The sequence below is a fragment of the Grampus griseus genome (genome assembly GCF_964374135.1).
Source record: "Grampus griseus genome assembly, chromosome: 8".
NCBI lineage: Eukaryota > Metazoa > Chordata > Mammalia > Artiodactyla > Delphinidae > Grampus > Grampus griseus.
The window spans coordinates 64,498,550-64,514,358 of NC_139002.1; the positions used below are offsets into that span (position 1 = coordinate 64,498,550).

General features: G+C 46.6%; 1 protein-coding gene across 7 annotated transcripts in view; it reads right to left on the bottom strand.

Annotated features, from left to right (window-relative positions):
- SCUBE2 (signal peptide, CUB domain and EGF like domain containing 2) overlaps positions 1–14,728 on the bottom strand; it is a 67,724-nt gene extending 52,996 nt beyond the window's left edge. For 4 of the 7 annotated variants that reach the window (XM_082660440.1, XM_082660444.1, XM_082660443.1 and 1 more), the window contains exons 1-4: positions 14,581–14,707; positions 13,267–13,389; positions 6,816–6,941; positions 2,418–2,552 (exon numbers count right to left, since the gene is read on the bottom strand). In XM_082660440.1, coding sequence (XP_082516566.1) covers positions 2,418–2,552; positions 6,816–6,941; positions 13,267–13,389; positions 14,581–14,701 — 505 coding nt within the window. In that variant the 5' untranslated portion in view covers positions 14,702–14,707. Of the gene's footprint in view, positions 1–2,417; positions 2,553–6,815; positions 6,942–13,266; positions 13,390–14,580 lie in introns of all 7 variants that reach the window. The other 3 variants (XM_082660439.1, XM_082660441.1, XM_082660442.1) reach the window with 3 other exon arrangements.
- Between the last annotated feature and the right edge of the window lie 1,081 nt (positions 14,729–15,809).

Sequence of the window (15,809 nt, forward strand, 5' to 3'; positions counted from 1 at the left end):
TGAAAAAAACACAATAGCTTGAGTTTCTCTCAGAATCAGCTATTAAGATCCCCTATATTAAAGAACACTTAGTAAATAATTATTAAAAACAACAACAGCTACACTAGAAAATACTAGCTTGCAGTGTTTACCTTCTTTCAACCATCTTCAGAGAATCAGCTATGGGTTTTAACATCTATTTTAATACAGTTTCTAAGGGTTTAATGTGCACATCAAGGAGGAAACCCTACAGGAACACTGTTTACAGATGGCTCTATTTGAAGAGTTAAAACCCTAGGATGGAAGGGGGCAGCTGCAGACCGCTCCAATCTGCTGGCTCACGCTGCCGTGAATTTGCCCAGCAATCGGGTTGAAACACAACAGAAAATCACAGAGTGCTTCCAGACCACAACTCAAATTCTTGTATTTTGGTTTATAGCTCCAGACAAATATGCTCATTTTAAATACTCTTCAGGGGTTCTAAGAATGTCTGAATTGTAGAAAATTTAGAAAACACAAATTGCGGAAAGGAGCTGCTCTTGTATTTACTCCTGGTGTGAGGAGCCCGTGTCTGTAATCAGTCTGGGGGGCTTGGAGCCTTGTCCAGTCTGGGACAGGAGAAAGGGGCTGAGCCACTGCTCTGGAAGACCGAGGGTAAGAGGTGATCTTAATCACCGAGAGTGGCTTCGTGAGTGGTGGGACCCGTACTGGGGGTGTTCAAGCCCTGGCTTGACCTACAGGGCGCCACCCCCCTCCCCACCGCCTGAAGAGAAAGCCAGAGTGACTTTCCAGGAAGCAGCTTTGAGCAACCAAAAGGGAGAGGCCCTGAGATCCAGATCATTCGTGCTGCTGGCATCTTAGTTCAGCCTCTGACCAGAGGCAGAGCTCACCCAAGAGTCCAGAGAACCCCCGGCAGGAAAGTGAAAATGAAACCTAACTGCTACTTAATCAAGGGCCACACACCTGCATGGGATAAGAGATCCACCTGATTAGGGTTGGAGTCTATGACCACCCAGCTTCCACACTGACAATGAGCAGGCTTGGGTAATAAGAGCATCCGACTCCCCATTTCTCTGACCCTTCTTCTTAGTACCCAGACAGGCCTTCTGGTTAGGGATAAGAAAGGGGCCATCGTTCTTGGAAAATGAGGCAAAAATCATCTTCCACAAAGAAACCCTTGAAAAATCACTAAAACCACCACGATTAAAACAATAAATCTACAAATAGTAGAAGAACTGAAAATCACCACATTCTTAAGTTATGAGGATGACTACGCAGCACATGCCAAAAGGAGTTAATAGTCTAGGATTTGGGGCATTTCCCTTAAAAACAGGCACCGGCAACCTTGGGAGACATAAAGCCAACAAAATGTAGTTCTCTGGGGACTTCCCTGGTGGCACAGTGGTTGGGAATCCACCTGCCAATGCAGGGGACACAGGTTCGAGCCCTGGTCTGGGAAGATCCCACATGCCGCGGAGCAACTAAGCCCGTGTGCCACAGCTACTGAGCCTGTGCTCTAGAGCCCGTGAGCCACAACTACTGAGCCCGTGAGCCACAACTACTGAAGCCTGTGCGCCTAGAGCCCATGTTCCGCAACAAGAGAAGCCACCGCAATGAGAAGCCCGCACACCGCAACAAAGAGTAGCCCCTGCTCACCACAACTAGAGAAAGCCTGTGCACAGCAACAAAGACCCAACGCAGCCGAAAATAAATAAATAGAATTTTTTTAAAAAATGTGGTTCTTTGGCTTAAGAAAGAGCAGAGAATTAAAAGCACATCACTGAGTTCAAAGTGGCTGATGGGCCACAGGTCCTTAATTCCTCTCCCTCCTGAGAATCCACTGAACTAATAGAAGAAATAAAATAGGTATAAACTCAACGCAGAGAGCACGAGCCATCAGAGGAGAAGAATTTTCTGCAAATTTATGGAGGAATGGTAAATGACAACATGGGTGAAGAAAACCATAGTATAGAGACCCCCAGTCTGGGGAGGGGGTTCACCTGCCCCCTGGAATCCCAGAAGCTCAGAGTTCAAAAACGCAAAACACAGGGAATGCCGGGTCTTGCTGAAAACAGGGCAATTCACTGAGTCTCCCAAGGAAGGCTCCAGCCCCTCCTTCCCCAAAAAACGTGCTGTGGTTTCCAGCACCTTTCTGCAAAACTGGGCAGATCATCCAGTGCATTTCTAGTCATCTTTGAAATGTACTCCATTTAGAGATTAGAATCAGAGAATGTGAGAGTCTGAAGAGACCTCAGAGCTCACCCAGTCCAACCCACTTTTTTAGCAGGGTGAGAAAGGTGCAGCTAAAATAACCTGCCCACTTGTCCTCAGGCCTCCAGGCTTTCTCAACTCCGTGCTTCCCTCTAGAGCCTTTGAGGATGGGGGTGGGGGATTCTCAGATGTGACCCTGCCCCCTGCCCCCAGCCGAGCAGAGCTACCTTCTGAGCGGTGAATGCACGTGTGCTGATTGTCACTCAGGAAAAAGCCCTCCTTGCAGCGGCACTCGTAGCTTCCCATGACGTTGACACAGGTGTGCTGGCAGCCGCCATTGTTCTCCAGGCACTCGTCCACATCTGGAGGGGGAGAAGGCTTAGCCTTTGCTTTTGTGACTGCTTCACACACTGCCCCACCCACCACCACCCTGCCCCGGCAGCCCAGGGGCTCCTGCTAAGCAGAGACGAGGTCTCTCGTCAGGTCCTTGCATCACAGAAGCTCTCAGAACTGAAGCCAGTGGGGCCGCAGGTAATTAACCCAGCCCTCATGGGTCTAGAGCTCCCTTAAACAGGCCCTCCACCTGGACACCTGGATAATCAGTTCAGTAAGTATTTATTGAACACCTTCTCTTTCCTAAGCACAGTGCTAGAGGAGACAATAAAACACAGATGCGTAAGATCGAATTCCTTTGCCCTGGAGCATCTCCTTCAGCAGAGGGAAAGAGACAACTGTACAAGTAATTGTGAGATAAGGTAAATGGTGGTACAAAGGAAAGAAGTCACCTCTGGTTGTGGGTATCGGGATGGGTTTTATGGAAAAGCTGATGAAGGTATGAGCTCTGTAGTGTTTCTTCAATTTTAAATCAGGAGAAGGGATTCTAGGCAAAAGAAAGGGTGTGAGCATAGTACGAAGGCTGGGAGACACAGAGCATGTTCAGATAACACAGTGTTATTCAATTGGGCTGAAGCACAGTACATGCAGGGAAGTTACAGGAGACAGAGCTGGGAAGATAGACTGGGTCACACTGCAGAGGACCTTGAATAGCAAAGAAGTTCCTGCTTCATTTGAGAGGCAACTGGGAACCCCTGGAGCAGGGTGACATGGTCAGCCCCTCGTGTTGGGAAGGATAAGGCAGCAGCTGAGGGAAGGACACAGGGAAGGGGAAGAATTGAAAGCCTGGAAGTCCAGCTTCACACGTTTGCCTGAAATAGCCATGGCTGGCGCTAGTAGGGGACCGGACCTGGGGCCTGGCAGTGCGGATGCCTAGGATGGAAGAAATAGAAGGGGACTGTGGACAAGCTGCCATGTGGACATGGGGTGAGGTGGCTGAGAAACATGGGGAAGACCAGTGCTGGGTACAGAATTGGGTGTGGAGATGTGGTTGGTCCCCAGCAGGGCAGGGAGGTAGTAAGTGTGAGATGCTGACATTCAGGGCTAGCTCCAACAGGCTGTGGGAAGCCTGAGCCTGGTGTAAAGACAGCTTTGAAAACCACTTACTTGTGGTGTCCAGCAGGGAGGGAGGGAGCCTTGCCCCAGTGCTATGCCCCCAGGGCGAGGGTAGGGGACCTTCCTTCCACTGTGTCACTTACTACCTTGTGCGCGGCTCCATCAATACACTTACCACCGTGCATTTTCAAAATCTTTTTTTTTTAAATTGTACCTTTTGACTCCTCAACATCTTTTACTTATGCATCTCCACTAGACTGCAAACTCCTTGAGGACAGATTTTTACAGATTTTTTTAAAATTTAGCATAGCCCTGGAACCTGCAGGCACATATTAACTCTTCAATGCATGAACAAACAAGCAGGAGAGCACAGCATCACCAGAGTTAAAGAAGAGGAAACTTCTAGAAAAATCTCAGACATGACAGAAGCTCAAGGAGAAGGCTGATGTAAAAGCAATTTATTTTCTCTAGCCCTGACGTCCCACGTGCCTGTCACTAGCTCCTGGGGGCATCCGTAACAAGCACATTCACACTGAGATATCTGTTATCTGGTTTCAAGCTTCAGATTTTACAGTCATCCGTCCTCCCACACTACCCAGCAGATGCCTTGCTAAACTGATGGGACTTAAGCCATCCCCTGAAGCCTAACAGACTTGCCCTTCTCTGTGCCAAAGGGTGAAGGGAGCACATTCCAGAGGGTGAGATGTGCTGGATCACACCTGGCCCCGCTGTTCCACAGCGAGGCCTGGGGTGAGCAGGAGAGATGTTTCCCTGAACACCAAATCCTGGCCTGGTTCTAAGTAAAGGTGTGCTCCCCTCTGAGCTGCACCGCCCCATCCCGTGTTTAACCCACTATTCCTTTTCGCCAAAGCAATTAGAAATGAATCAAGTTGGGTGACGCACTCTGACTGAATTAATACAAAAGTTCACAAGCACAAATGTGCATCACTAGGCTGGTGAGTTTCTGCAGAATGTAAAACAGTGTTTTACAACCCTGTCTGCATGTTAGAACCCTGATGTCCGGACCCCACCTCCTAAGACACTGATCTAACTAGCCTTGGATGAGACCTGGACAGTGGTGTCATTTTAAACTTCTCAAGTGATGCCAGTGTGCTACAGGACCTAGTAGCTATGTTGTGCTCCCAGACATTCAATAAATAGAAGTTGAATTCAGGTGGGCTGAGCTGTGTGGAAGAGCTGCATTTTGTGTTTCAGGCTCACAGGCACCCAGGATCTCCGAGCACTCTGGGTCGAGTGCCAGAGCTAAGTGGTGTTTGTACTCTGCGTATCCTGGCTAATATATCGGCGGCTAATTGTGCGGTCAGGGGGCGGGGGAGAGGTAAGGGTCATCCCAAAGAACACAGGAAACTGTCCCTCCTAAAAAATTTAGGCCCTGAGCTCCTTTCCTGTCACAAAATGCTTCTGCTCTTTCAAGTCCAAATGGCAGCTACGTCTCTATGTGTGCTGGTCCTGCTGTTCTCAATGTACCACTGTATTTTCTCATGCCTTCCTTTTCATGGAATCCTCAGCCCCTTCAGATATACTCGGTGGATATACTCAGGGTTTTTCTCCAAGGCAGACCCTTGCTACCAAACCCACAAAGAGACCCCAAAGAGGGGAAACGGAGATACTCTGCTGAAATACCTGTGTTAGCAGCCAGGCCAGGAAGGACTTGGGGCCTCAGGCCTTTACTCCAAACCACCCCCACCCAAGCTGGCCCAGGTCCTTAACTCTTGGAATTGTCCACTTTTTGTTCTTAGGAAGCTCATACTTCCTCCAAGCTGTGGGTTTGGGCACAACTGTGATGACTGGGTCTTCCATCAAATACAAATCCTCAAAATGCCATTGGCTAATCAAAGGGAAATGAGTGATTTCCCCTAGAAAATGGTTTAAAAAAAAAACCACACTGTATGCTTCTCAACAAATTACACACTAAAAGTGATTTTTTTTCTAAAGTTTTTAATTAATCTCAATTTATTGAGGCTCTCAGGATTGTCTCTCTAATGTGTCTTTTTGTGGTGCTAATGGCCTAGAAAGTCTGCAGAGGGGTTAGTGACTCCCCAGCCCTCAATCAATTCTTCCTGATAGCTGCAGGCTTAGAAGGCCAAGCGGTCTGACCACTGCTTGACCTCTCACACAGGGCTCAGACAGGAAGGGACAGAGTCTACATCAGGATGGGGCTCCAGGTGACATGATACAGGTCATATCAGGGCTTAGTCCCAAATACTCTCCTTCCCCAACACGAAAAATACAAGTTCTGCCTGTACTCACTTAGTGACTTTTATGCTGATCTCAAAGCATTTGATCAAGTGGCCATTCCCACTGCACAGCAAGGGAGCATCTGAATAGCTGTCCCCACAGAGCCAGGGCCTGGCTCAAGCTGCTCCTTGGTTAGCCAAGTGGATATAAGTGGGTCAACCACATGAAGGATCATCAGTGTCAAAGGAATCTGATGGCATCTGGGTCCCATGTCCTCCTGTACCACTGCTAACACCAGTCTTAAAGTGCAAACAGACCACAAACACTTGCCTTCCAGGTGTGCTGCATCTTCTAAGACCATCCAACATTCAACCCTATCCAACTGCTTGCTAATTTTAAATTCTGTTTTATTCCTGGCATAAGGAACCAATGTAAACAATACTCTTTGCAGTCCCTAACTCACTGAAACTCCAACAGATGTTTCTGGTTTGTGGAATACTAGGAGGATGTTAATGGAAGGTTTCTACTTGAATTTCTCTCTCTTTTAAGAAAAAAGAGGAGGGTCTACCTGGCTGAGATCCAAGCACACATGTGGAATCTTCAGGACAAGTAGTTTTACATGATTCTGGAAGAGAGACACTTACCACTGAAGAAATGGTTATGAGTCAAGACCCTTTTAACACAAGACCAAAGATCTTAAAGGTAACAAGTCAATGCCAGAAAATCAATAAGTAGTAATGTCAATGTCCACCCACCTCCTTGGACTAATGGAGGATTTATATTATGAATGATCACATAAAAACTAAAATACTTAACCTGGTTTTCTATCAGCGAGTGTGATTTCTAGGGAGCCAGAAAACAAAGGTCTCTGATCCCATTTCTCTTTTAATGAGTATGTTTTTGTCAAAGAAAAGAAAGGGGTGGAGGTGCCAGAGGGTAGGTAAAGGAGAATTACCATTGCCAACTGTTTTCCTTACCAAGACAATTATGACCGTCATGAGCCAACATGAAGCCATCAAAACAAGTGCAGCGATAATTGCCGGGAATGTTCAAACAGTCATGGACACAGCCTCCATTGAGTTCATTTTCACATTCATCAATATCTGAGGAGTAAAAGAGAAGTAAACCACACAAGCACTATTTCTTTAGTGTGGAGAAATATGCATTTACCTTTTAATCAGCCATCCCACATCTAGCAATCTCCAACAACAGAAAAATAAATATGCATAAGATTATTTGCTGCAGCATTTGTAATTACAAAATATTGGAAATGACCTAAATGCCCACGCACAGCAAGCAGTTGAAGAATTAAGGTACATTTACTTGGTGGAATACTATGCAGCTGTTAAAAAAACAATGAGCTAGATCTCTACGAACTGATTTGGAGTGATTTCTAGAATATACTAATAAGTAAAAAAAAAATCAAAATGCAAAAGAGTATCTGTAGTATGTTATCTTCATGTAAAAAATAAGGAGGTACACGCACACACACACACACGAAATTCCAGCACGCTCTTTTTGCAGAACTTGACAAGCTTATCTTACAATTTATATGGAAATGCAAAAGACTCAGAAGAGGGAAAACAATTTTGAAAAAAGGAGAACAGATTTGGAGGATTTTCACTTACTATAAAGCTACAGTTATCAAGACAGTGTGTGGTACAGGCATAGAGGCAGACAAACAGATCACTGGAACAGAATCAGAGTCCAGAAATAAACCCTTATATTTATGGTCACTTGATTTTAGACAAAAGTGCTAAGGCAATTTATTGGAAGAAATGATAGTCTTTTTAACAAATGGTGCTGAGACAGTTGGATATCCATATGCAAAAAAGGTTGATTTAGGCCCTTAACTCAGACCATACACAAAAATCACAAAATGCATCAGAGACCTAAATGTAAGAGCTAAAACTAGAAAGCTTTTAAGAGAAAATATAAAACTTTCATGAGAAAATCTTTGAGACCTTGGGTTAGGTAAAGATTTTTTAGATACAACACCAAACACACAATCCATAAATCTAAAAATTAATAAATTGGACTTTGTGAAAATTTAAAACTTTTGTACTTCAAAAGACATTAAGAAAATGAAGAGAAGTCACAAATTGGTAGAAAATATCTGCAAATCACATACCTTATAAAGGGCTTATAAAGAACTCTTACAATTCAATAAGAAGACAAAAAACCCAACTTTAGAATGGGCAAGAGATTTGAATCAACATTTTACCACAGACAGTATACTAATGGCTAATAAGCACATGAAAAAAATGTACATCATTAATTATTTGAGAAATTATAATTATAATCACAATGAGATACCATTTCACACTCCCTAGAACAGTTATAATAAAAAAGACAGACAATGACAAATGTTGACAAGGATGTAGAGAAATGGGAAACCTCATACACTGCTGATGGTAATATGACATAATCACTTTGGAAAGTTCCCTGGCAGTTCGTTAAAAGGTTAAACACAAACTTACCGTATGACCCAGAAATTCTACTCCTAGGTATGTATCAATAGAAATGCAAAATCATGTCTACACAAAGACTTGCAGGTGAATATCCTTGGCAGCATTTTTATTTATAATAGCCCAAAAGTAGAAACAACCCAAATGTCCATGAAATACTAGTTAACAATAAAAAGGAATGAAATACCAGTACAGGATGCAACATGGATGAACCTCAAAAACATTATGCTAAGTGAAAGAAGCCAAACACAAAAGACCATAATGTATGATTTCATTTATATGAAATGTCCAGAAAAGGCAAATCTACAGAGACAGGAAATAGATTAGTGGTTGTCTGGAACTGGGGCTACGAACAGGGATCTTACTGTGATGAGGAAAATGCTTGAAAACTGTATTATGTGATGACTGCACAACTCAACTAATTTACCCAAAATCATTGATTTGTACACTGACTTAGAATTGGTGAATTTTATGGTATGTAAATTATAACTCAATAAAACAGTTAAAAAGAAAATACATATTTAGCTGCTTATTTGTGCAAAAGAAATACAGGAAGGATAAACCAGAAAGCACAGAGATTGGTGACCCATGGTGTGTGGGAGAAGGGGTGGAAATAAGGAGGAACGGGAACAGGAAAGAAATAGGAGGAAGGAGTCACACTTCTCTGAGTTTTTGAACTGCTGTGACTCTCAGAACCATGGTGATGTTTTACATGCACACACATCAACCAGGAAACAAGAGTGAGGGTGACAAGAGGGATTAAAAATTGGAACACAGGGCTTCCCTGGCGGCGCAGTGGTTGAGAGTCCGCCTGCCGATGCAGGGGACACGGGTTCGTGCCCCAGTCCGGGAAGATCCCACATGCCGCGGAGCGCCTGGGCCCGTGAGCCATGGCCGCTGAGCCTGCGCGTCCGGAGCCTGTGCTCTGCAACGGGAGAGGCCACAACAGTGAGAGGCCCGCGTACCGCAAAAAAAAAAAAAAAAAAAAAAAAAAGGAACACAGAGAGAAACAAATGAACCTAACTGTACTGTAAATGAGTAACACACCACACTGAAGGGGATGGGGAAGAAAAGTACTAGCCTAAGTATGTCTGAAAAATAGTAGCTTGACTGGATGTTATAAGGCCAAATTCAAAAATAGTTGTATACAAATACTGTACCCTAATTATTAAATCCGTTTTACTCCCAGAATTATAGAGTAATAATTCTGTAAATACTTTATGTGTATACTGGGATTGAACAAATAGGTGCATATATTGCAGATAATGAGAGCCAGGTTTCTCACTGTTGGAGAAAGAAGTTATGAATAAGCCAAGAGAGAGGTTAGAATGAATCCTGTGATACTGTTTTGGAATCTGAAGTATCAGTGTAACTCACTGTTTTTAATATATATATAGAAATGGATAGATACAAGGAATAAATATAGATAAGTGTGTATGTGTGGGTTAGTATACATACATATATTTCCTAGCTCTGTCCACTGAGAGGGCCTAGGAGGAATGACATCCCAGTAACAATGAAAACACCAAGCATCCAGATCTTGGTTTCTATACATCATTTTCCAGTAAAAGGAAAACCAGTGCTCCCGGAGAAGTAATTGATTCCAGGGCTGGGGAGGGGAAAATACAGGTTGAGGCTGGAGCATTTTGTGGTACCAGAAAATTAGGAATTTCTCAAAAAAGGATGGAGGCATGTCAACAGGACACAGGAGACCATGTGAAGGAGCTCCCAATGGCTAAAGCTGGAACAACTTGAGCCAAAAATAAATAACCATATAATTAAATAAACACCCGTGAGTCCATACTGGCATAAATACATAAACACATAAATCAATACATAAATAAATGGGGGAGGAGGGACAGATCTTCCTTACAGAAGAATCCCAATTAATAGACATGTAAGGAACTAGAGAAATACAAAATTACCGAGAGTCACATATCACAGTAATAATTGTTGCAGGCAAGATCCACAGTTGGATGCTAAAATCAGCATAGGCTAAAAGCATCTGCCCCAATATATATATATATATATATATATATACACATACACACTGAAAGGGGAAAAAATAGTAACTTTGTAGTGGAGAAACCCAGGATACACCATTTTAACCAGATGATCAAGATTAACATCACCTGTAGTGGGAATGTTGACATCATGTGCGCCAGATGTGATGCACTGAAAAGCACACAATAGCGCTTCTGTAGCAGCTTTGCCGAAAGCTTCACTTTTGTATTACTACAAATGTGTAACCTCAATTTTATCGAGAGAAGACATAGGACATTCTCTTATCGCGTCAGTTCCTACCATACTACTTCTTATCATGTGAAAACATAAGGCCAACAAAAGAACTGAACAGTACTCATCAATGTGTCACTGCCATGAAAGACCAGGAAAGACTGAGGAACTGTCACAGAATGGAAGAGACAAAGGAGACAACAGTTAAATGTAATGTGGGACTTTGAGTTGGATTCTGGAAGAAAAAAAATAGAAAAACTGTTAGGGAAAAACTGGTGACATTTGAGTAAGTCTATAGTTTAGTTAATAATATTGTGCCAGTGTTAATTTCCTGGTTTTGATACTGTACTATGGTTATATAAATTGTTAACATTAGGGTAAGATAAATGACAGACATATGTGAAGAATTCTGCACTAGTTTTGCAAATTTTCTGAAGTCTAAAATTATTTCAAAATAAAAAGTAAAAAAAAAAAAAAATACAAAGGCCAAGTCTAGATTCATCCCTGTTAAACCTGATTCAGTTCCTTAAACTGAGAAATAAGGACCATATAATTAATACTGACCACTGAAACATCCCCTCCCCAAAGTCTGGGATATAAGCAAAGATCATTTAGCATAAAACATCATGTACCTAAAGACACTTCTGAAGCACATTATTTTAAAAATACTTATTCAGGGCCCATACTTTCATTTTTCCAACATTTTGGCAGAAGAAATTTGTGGAGGATAAAATTCTGTTCACTCTGAGCAAACCAGTTCCCATCCTTGAACTTAAATAGGGGCAAGTGACTTCAGTGATAATCACAACACAAATGATACCACAGATTGGACCCAAGAGGCTTAAAAACTATTAAGCCAGGAAATACACATAAAAGTTACATCTTTGAATATCTGTATTTTTGAATCTTTGCAATCCCCATTTTCTTTCCTTTTCCTTCCTGGAAGAAAGTTTCCATTTCTGGATCCCTGTACCAGAAATCCAAACTAAACAGGGTCATCCTTATTCACTAGGTTTATAAACACTACAAGTATTCAAAAAATCAAATCCTTCTTAACAGGGAGAATATATGCTCTCTGTTAATAGTGATTACCTGGGGATAAATAGGAAGGTCTTTACTTTTCTATTTTACACATTTTTGTATTTTTTGTATTGACTTTCTATAACAATAATCACATATTATTTTAAAACCAATTTAAAGGTAGAAAAGCAGCGATGCCAGTCAATCATTAATATTTTAAACTAAATAGTAGGCTTTTCACTCTAAACTGTTAGCAATTCAATTTCTTATTTGTGATAAGCCAAACCCAACAGCTAAGAATAACCAAACTTTTGCCACTTGTCATTTAACATTATTTACTAAATAAGTACTTTATCCAAAAGAAAACTTGGCATGGTTTCTACCCCCAGAGAGCATACAGTGACTGAAGGTCACAGTGAAAAAGTGAACATTTTTTTCCCCAAACAGGGTACCAACATGTGTGAATTCCAGTACTGTTAATAGAATATTTAATATGGTGAGGATGTGGTATGGAGGAACTGGCAGAGGGATGTTTCAGAGACAGTACTCTTTTGGCCTCCCATGATGCAGGGCAGATAGAGAGAGAGATGGCTGTCTGTCTCTGGGAAAATATGAGCCTGAAGAAACAGAAGGGCTTTATGGATGGACCAGCAATTCCACTTGCTGCGAACCTGACCAGGAGCACGTCTCCTTTGATGGGAGAGGCAGGAGTTTTGCTCCTCCTGCACAAAGGAGACCATAAATTTATTAGGATTTCTCACCCAACCAAAGAGGGACACTAGGAGGCTGCGTGAACAGCAGAGACGTGGGGTCAGGGACAGAGCTAGAGTGGGGATCTGACTTTTTTTCACCTGCCGGCTAATTGTGTGATCATGCCCACGACCCCTTTCCCGATTCCCCTGAGCCTCAGTGTCCCCATCAGTAACACGAGGGAGAGGATTGGCTCAGAGCTCCCTGAAGAGCCCTGCCAGCTCCAACATGCCACAGTTTCCATGCCCCAAGCAGCCTCTTCCTATGAGAGTCCAGTCTGCAGCTAGTTCTCAATGGCAGAGTTTCTGACACTGAGCTGATCCTCCGTGGCCCAGAACACAAAATGGCAAAGTCCAGACTTCAGCCTCCCAGATCTGGAGCTCTAAGGGCTTAAAATATCCCTCCACAGATCTTTCCAGGGCCAACTTGCAGCTCCAAATGAGGCAGGCTCCTGGTGCAGCTCTAAAGCTTGGCAGGTCACAATGCCAAACCACCCGAAGTCAAGGACAAGATAGAGCCACCAGAACCTCAGGGGAGGGCAGGACTCTGGCACTCAGACTTCAGAGCAAGGATGCTGCCCCAGGGAGGTACAGGATCAGCACAGATCAGCCCTGTTCTGGCAAGCATGGCTCTCCTGATCAACATGGCTGCTGACTTTCTGCCCCCAAACTGAGTGGGACCAAAAGATACTAAAGCAGCGCTTTTCCTTTGCAGAAGCTAGACAAAAGGACATTTCAGAGCCAGATAAAACTGTATGATCAGCTCTCGGAAAGACCTGATGTTCCCTGTTTTTTAAGGATCTGACATGCAATTCAGAGAGTAGGTGATGTGACCCGGGGTGGCGGTGGGAGGGCTGCTGAAGCACTTTTACCAACACAAGTGGCCACGACAAGAGCTGAGGAGGTAGGGAGCTTCCCCTGCTGGCCCACCCACTGCTGGTCCCCAAGTCACTTACCCTCACACTGCCTGCCCTCCCCTTGGTAGCCAGGCCTGCAGGAGCACTTGTAGGAGGTGGGTGTGTTCTGACACAGGGCATTGGTGTGGCAGTCGTCTAGCCCCTGGGCACACTCGTCCACATCTGCAAAAGAGCACAGCAGCTCCTGATATGGTGCCCCGAGCCCCGGTGACCTGGCCTTGGCCCCTCTCTAGCATCATCTCCCACCAGCCCATCCCACTCACGCCTCGCCAGCTAAACTGCTTGGGAGCCCCTGGGATGAAGTGGACCATGTCCAGGCCCCTGTTTCCAGGCACAGCCTGTTCCCTCTGACTGGGATACCCTCTCCACTGGCCTTCACGACTCAGCTCAAACCCACCTCCTCTAGGAAGCCTGCCAGGACCCCAGAGTGTAGGTGAGTTGTCCCCCAGGATATGCTCACATATCACATTGTCACTGTTTTCCTGCCTCCCCATCTAGATGGTATCTTGATTACAGACTGGACCTGTGGCCCGGAGGCAAAGCACAGTACCTGGCACATGAGTAGGTGATGGTAAAGGCCTGCTGAAGGAAAGAGCAAGTTGGCAAAAATGCTCTGAAAACCGAGCAGAGTCTGTCAGCTTTCTCAGGGTTTGGGGTATGGGGGGAAAGCTCACCCTGGGCTCTGAGAACACCATCCTGAACCCTCAGACCATGCAGAGAGGTAATGGTGCCCCCCTCCACCCCTTCACCGCTGCCCACCCTCTCAACCTGGAAACCGGCCTTGGCAGAAGCCTTTCCTTGGCTGATACTCCTTCCAGGATGTTAATTAAAAACAAAAGAGTTTTGAAAGTATTCCAAGTCCAGTTAGTGCACAACGGGTATTCCCAGATTCTCAAGCAGCAGCTGTTCCACAGACAGAAAAATCCCTGGAGCCGACCCTGAAGCCCCCAGGACAGCTTCCCGGCCCCAGAAGAAAGGAGCACGGCTGCCATAACCTCACGCGGCCGGAGCCCTCAGTTTCCCCATCTCCGCAAGGAGACTCCAAAGCCCTGCTCCCCGCTCAGCCCGCGCGAGTCTGCCCAGCAGGCGCTCCCCGAGGATCAGGGCGGGAACTGTCATCAGCCCCGGGTCCGAGGCCGGGCCGCGCACTCAGGCCCTGGGCCTCTGGCCCGCGCGGTGGCAGCGCCTCTGCCTGGCCTGCGGGTGCGGCCCCAGGGGAAGGGGGGCCACGCGGAGCTCCGCAGCCGAGCCCCGGCCCCACTTGCCCCGGGCGCCCCTCGAGGGTCACGGGACCCCTTCTCGTCGCCCTCCCTGCACGCCGTGCCAGGTGCGCCCCCGCGGCCGGACACTCACCCTCTGGCGGCCCCGTGGCGCGGCCCCAACCGGGCGGGACAGCCACCGTCAGCAGCAGCGGTAGCAGCAGCGGCAGCAGCGCCCGGGCCGCCCAGGGGCAGCCAAGGCCCGCGACCCCCATGGAAGGCGCGGCGACTGCGGGCAGAGACTGCGGAGCGCGGGCGGCGAGCGCGGCGGCGGCTCCGGGAGGTGTGTGCGGGCGCCCTGCCCGCCGCGCTCTGACACCCCCGGCCCGGCCCCGCCCGGCCCCCGAGCCCCGGCCTCATTTTCACACAGTCCTCCCCGGGCCGCCCCTCCCGGCCCCCTCCCTTCCCCCTCCCGGCCAGGGCGGAGGGGGCGCGGCCGCAGTGGCCGGAGGACGGCTGTCAGCCTGGCGGGGTCGGGCCCGGCGGGCCGCGAGGCCCCCGCCGCGCAGGCCCCCGCCGCAAACCCGCTGCTCCCGCACGGCCGCGGCGCTGCGGCCCGCGGAGAGCCTCGTGCTCCGCCCGTTCGCGGCGTCCTCCAACTTGACCCGGTTCCTCTTGTGAAGACAAACAGCACTTCTAGCCTGAAATACTCGGACACGGGGCACCCAGAAAGTGTCCTGTGTAGCTCAGAGTCCTATAGTCCCCAAACCCCAAAACCACCTATGGGGCTTACCCATCTCTCCACTTAGGAGGGGGAATGTGGATGGAATGAAAGTGATTCCACAGACTTCGGATCCTCAGGAGAACTCAACGGAGAGGGTGAGCCCAGCTTCTCTGCTCACCTCAGCACACACTGTCTACACCCTTCTCCGTTCTGCCCAACCCGGGCCTTCTCTGATCCCCTGCCCCCAAGTCCTGGGAGGAGAGTGGCCCACTTGTCCCCCACTGGGGCACCGCTGAGACTGTCCCTCTGTGGCACAGTGCTGGGCCCATAAGCACAGCACAAAGTGTTCATTTCACTGAAAACCGGTTAAATGTATCTTCAGAGCAGCTTAAAGGTGAAGGAAAAGGGGGCCAGAATGTCAAGGGTGAGCCACCAGGGACAAGACAGCCCAACATGGGCACAGGTGGTATCTACGACCACCTGAACTCATAAACATCAGGTATGGCCAGCTGCAGATACAGGCAGTGCTTGTCACCTGGCCCTCCAAGCAAGACATCCTTATAAGGGAACACACCTGCACAGGGCCTTCCCACACCACCCTAGGCACAGGTGACTGGAGCCAACCACACGCAGCATCAGCATCACTCCAGGAACGAAGG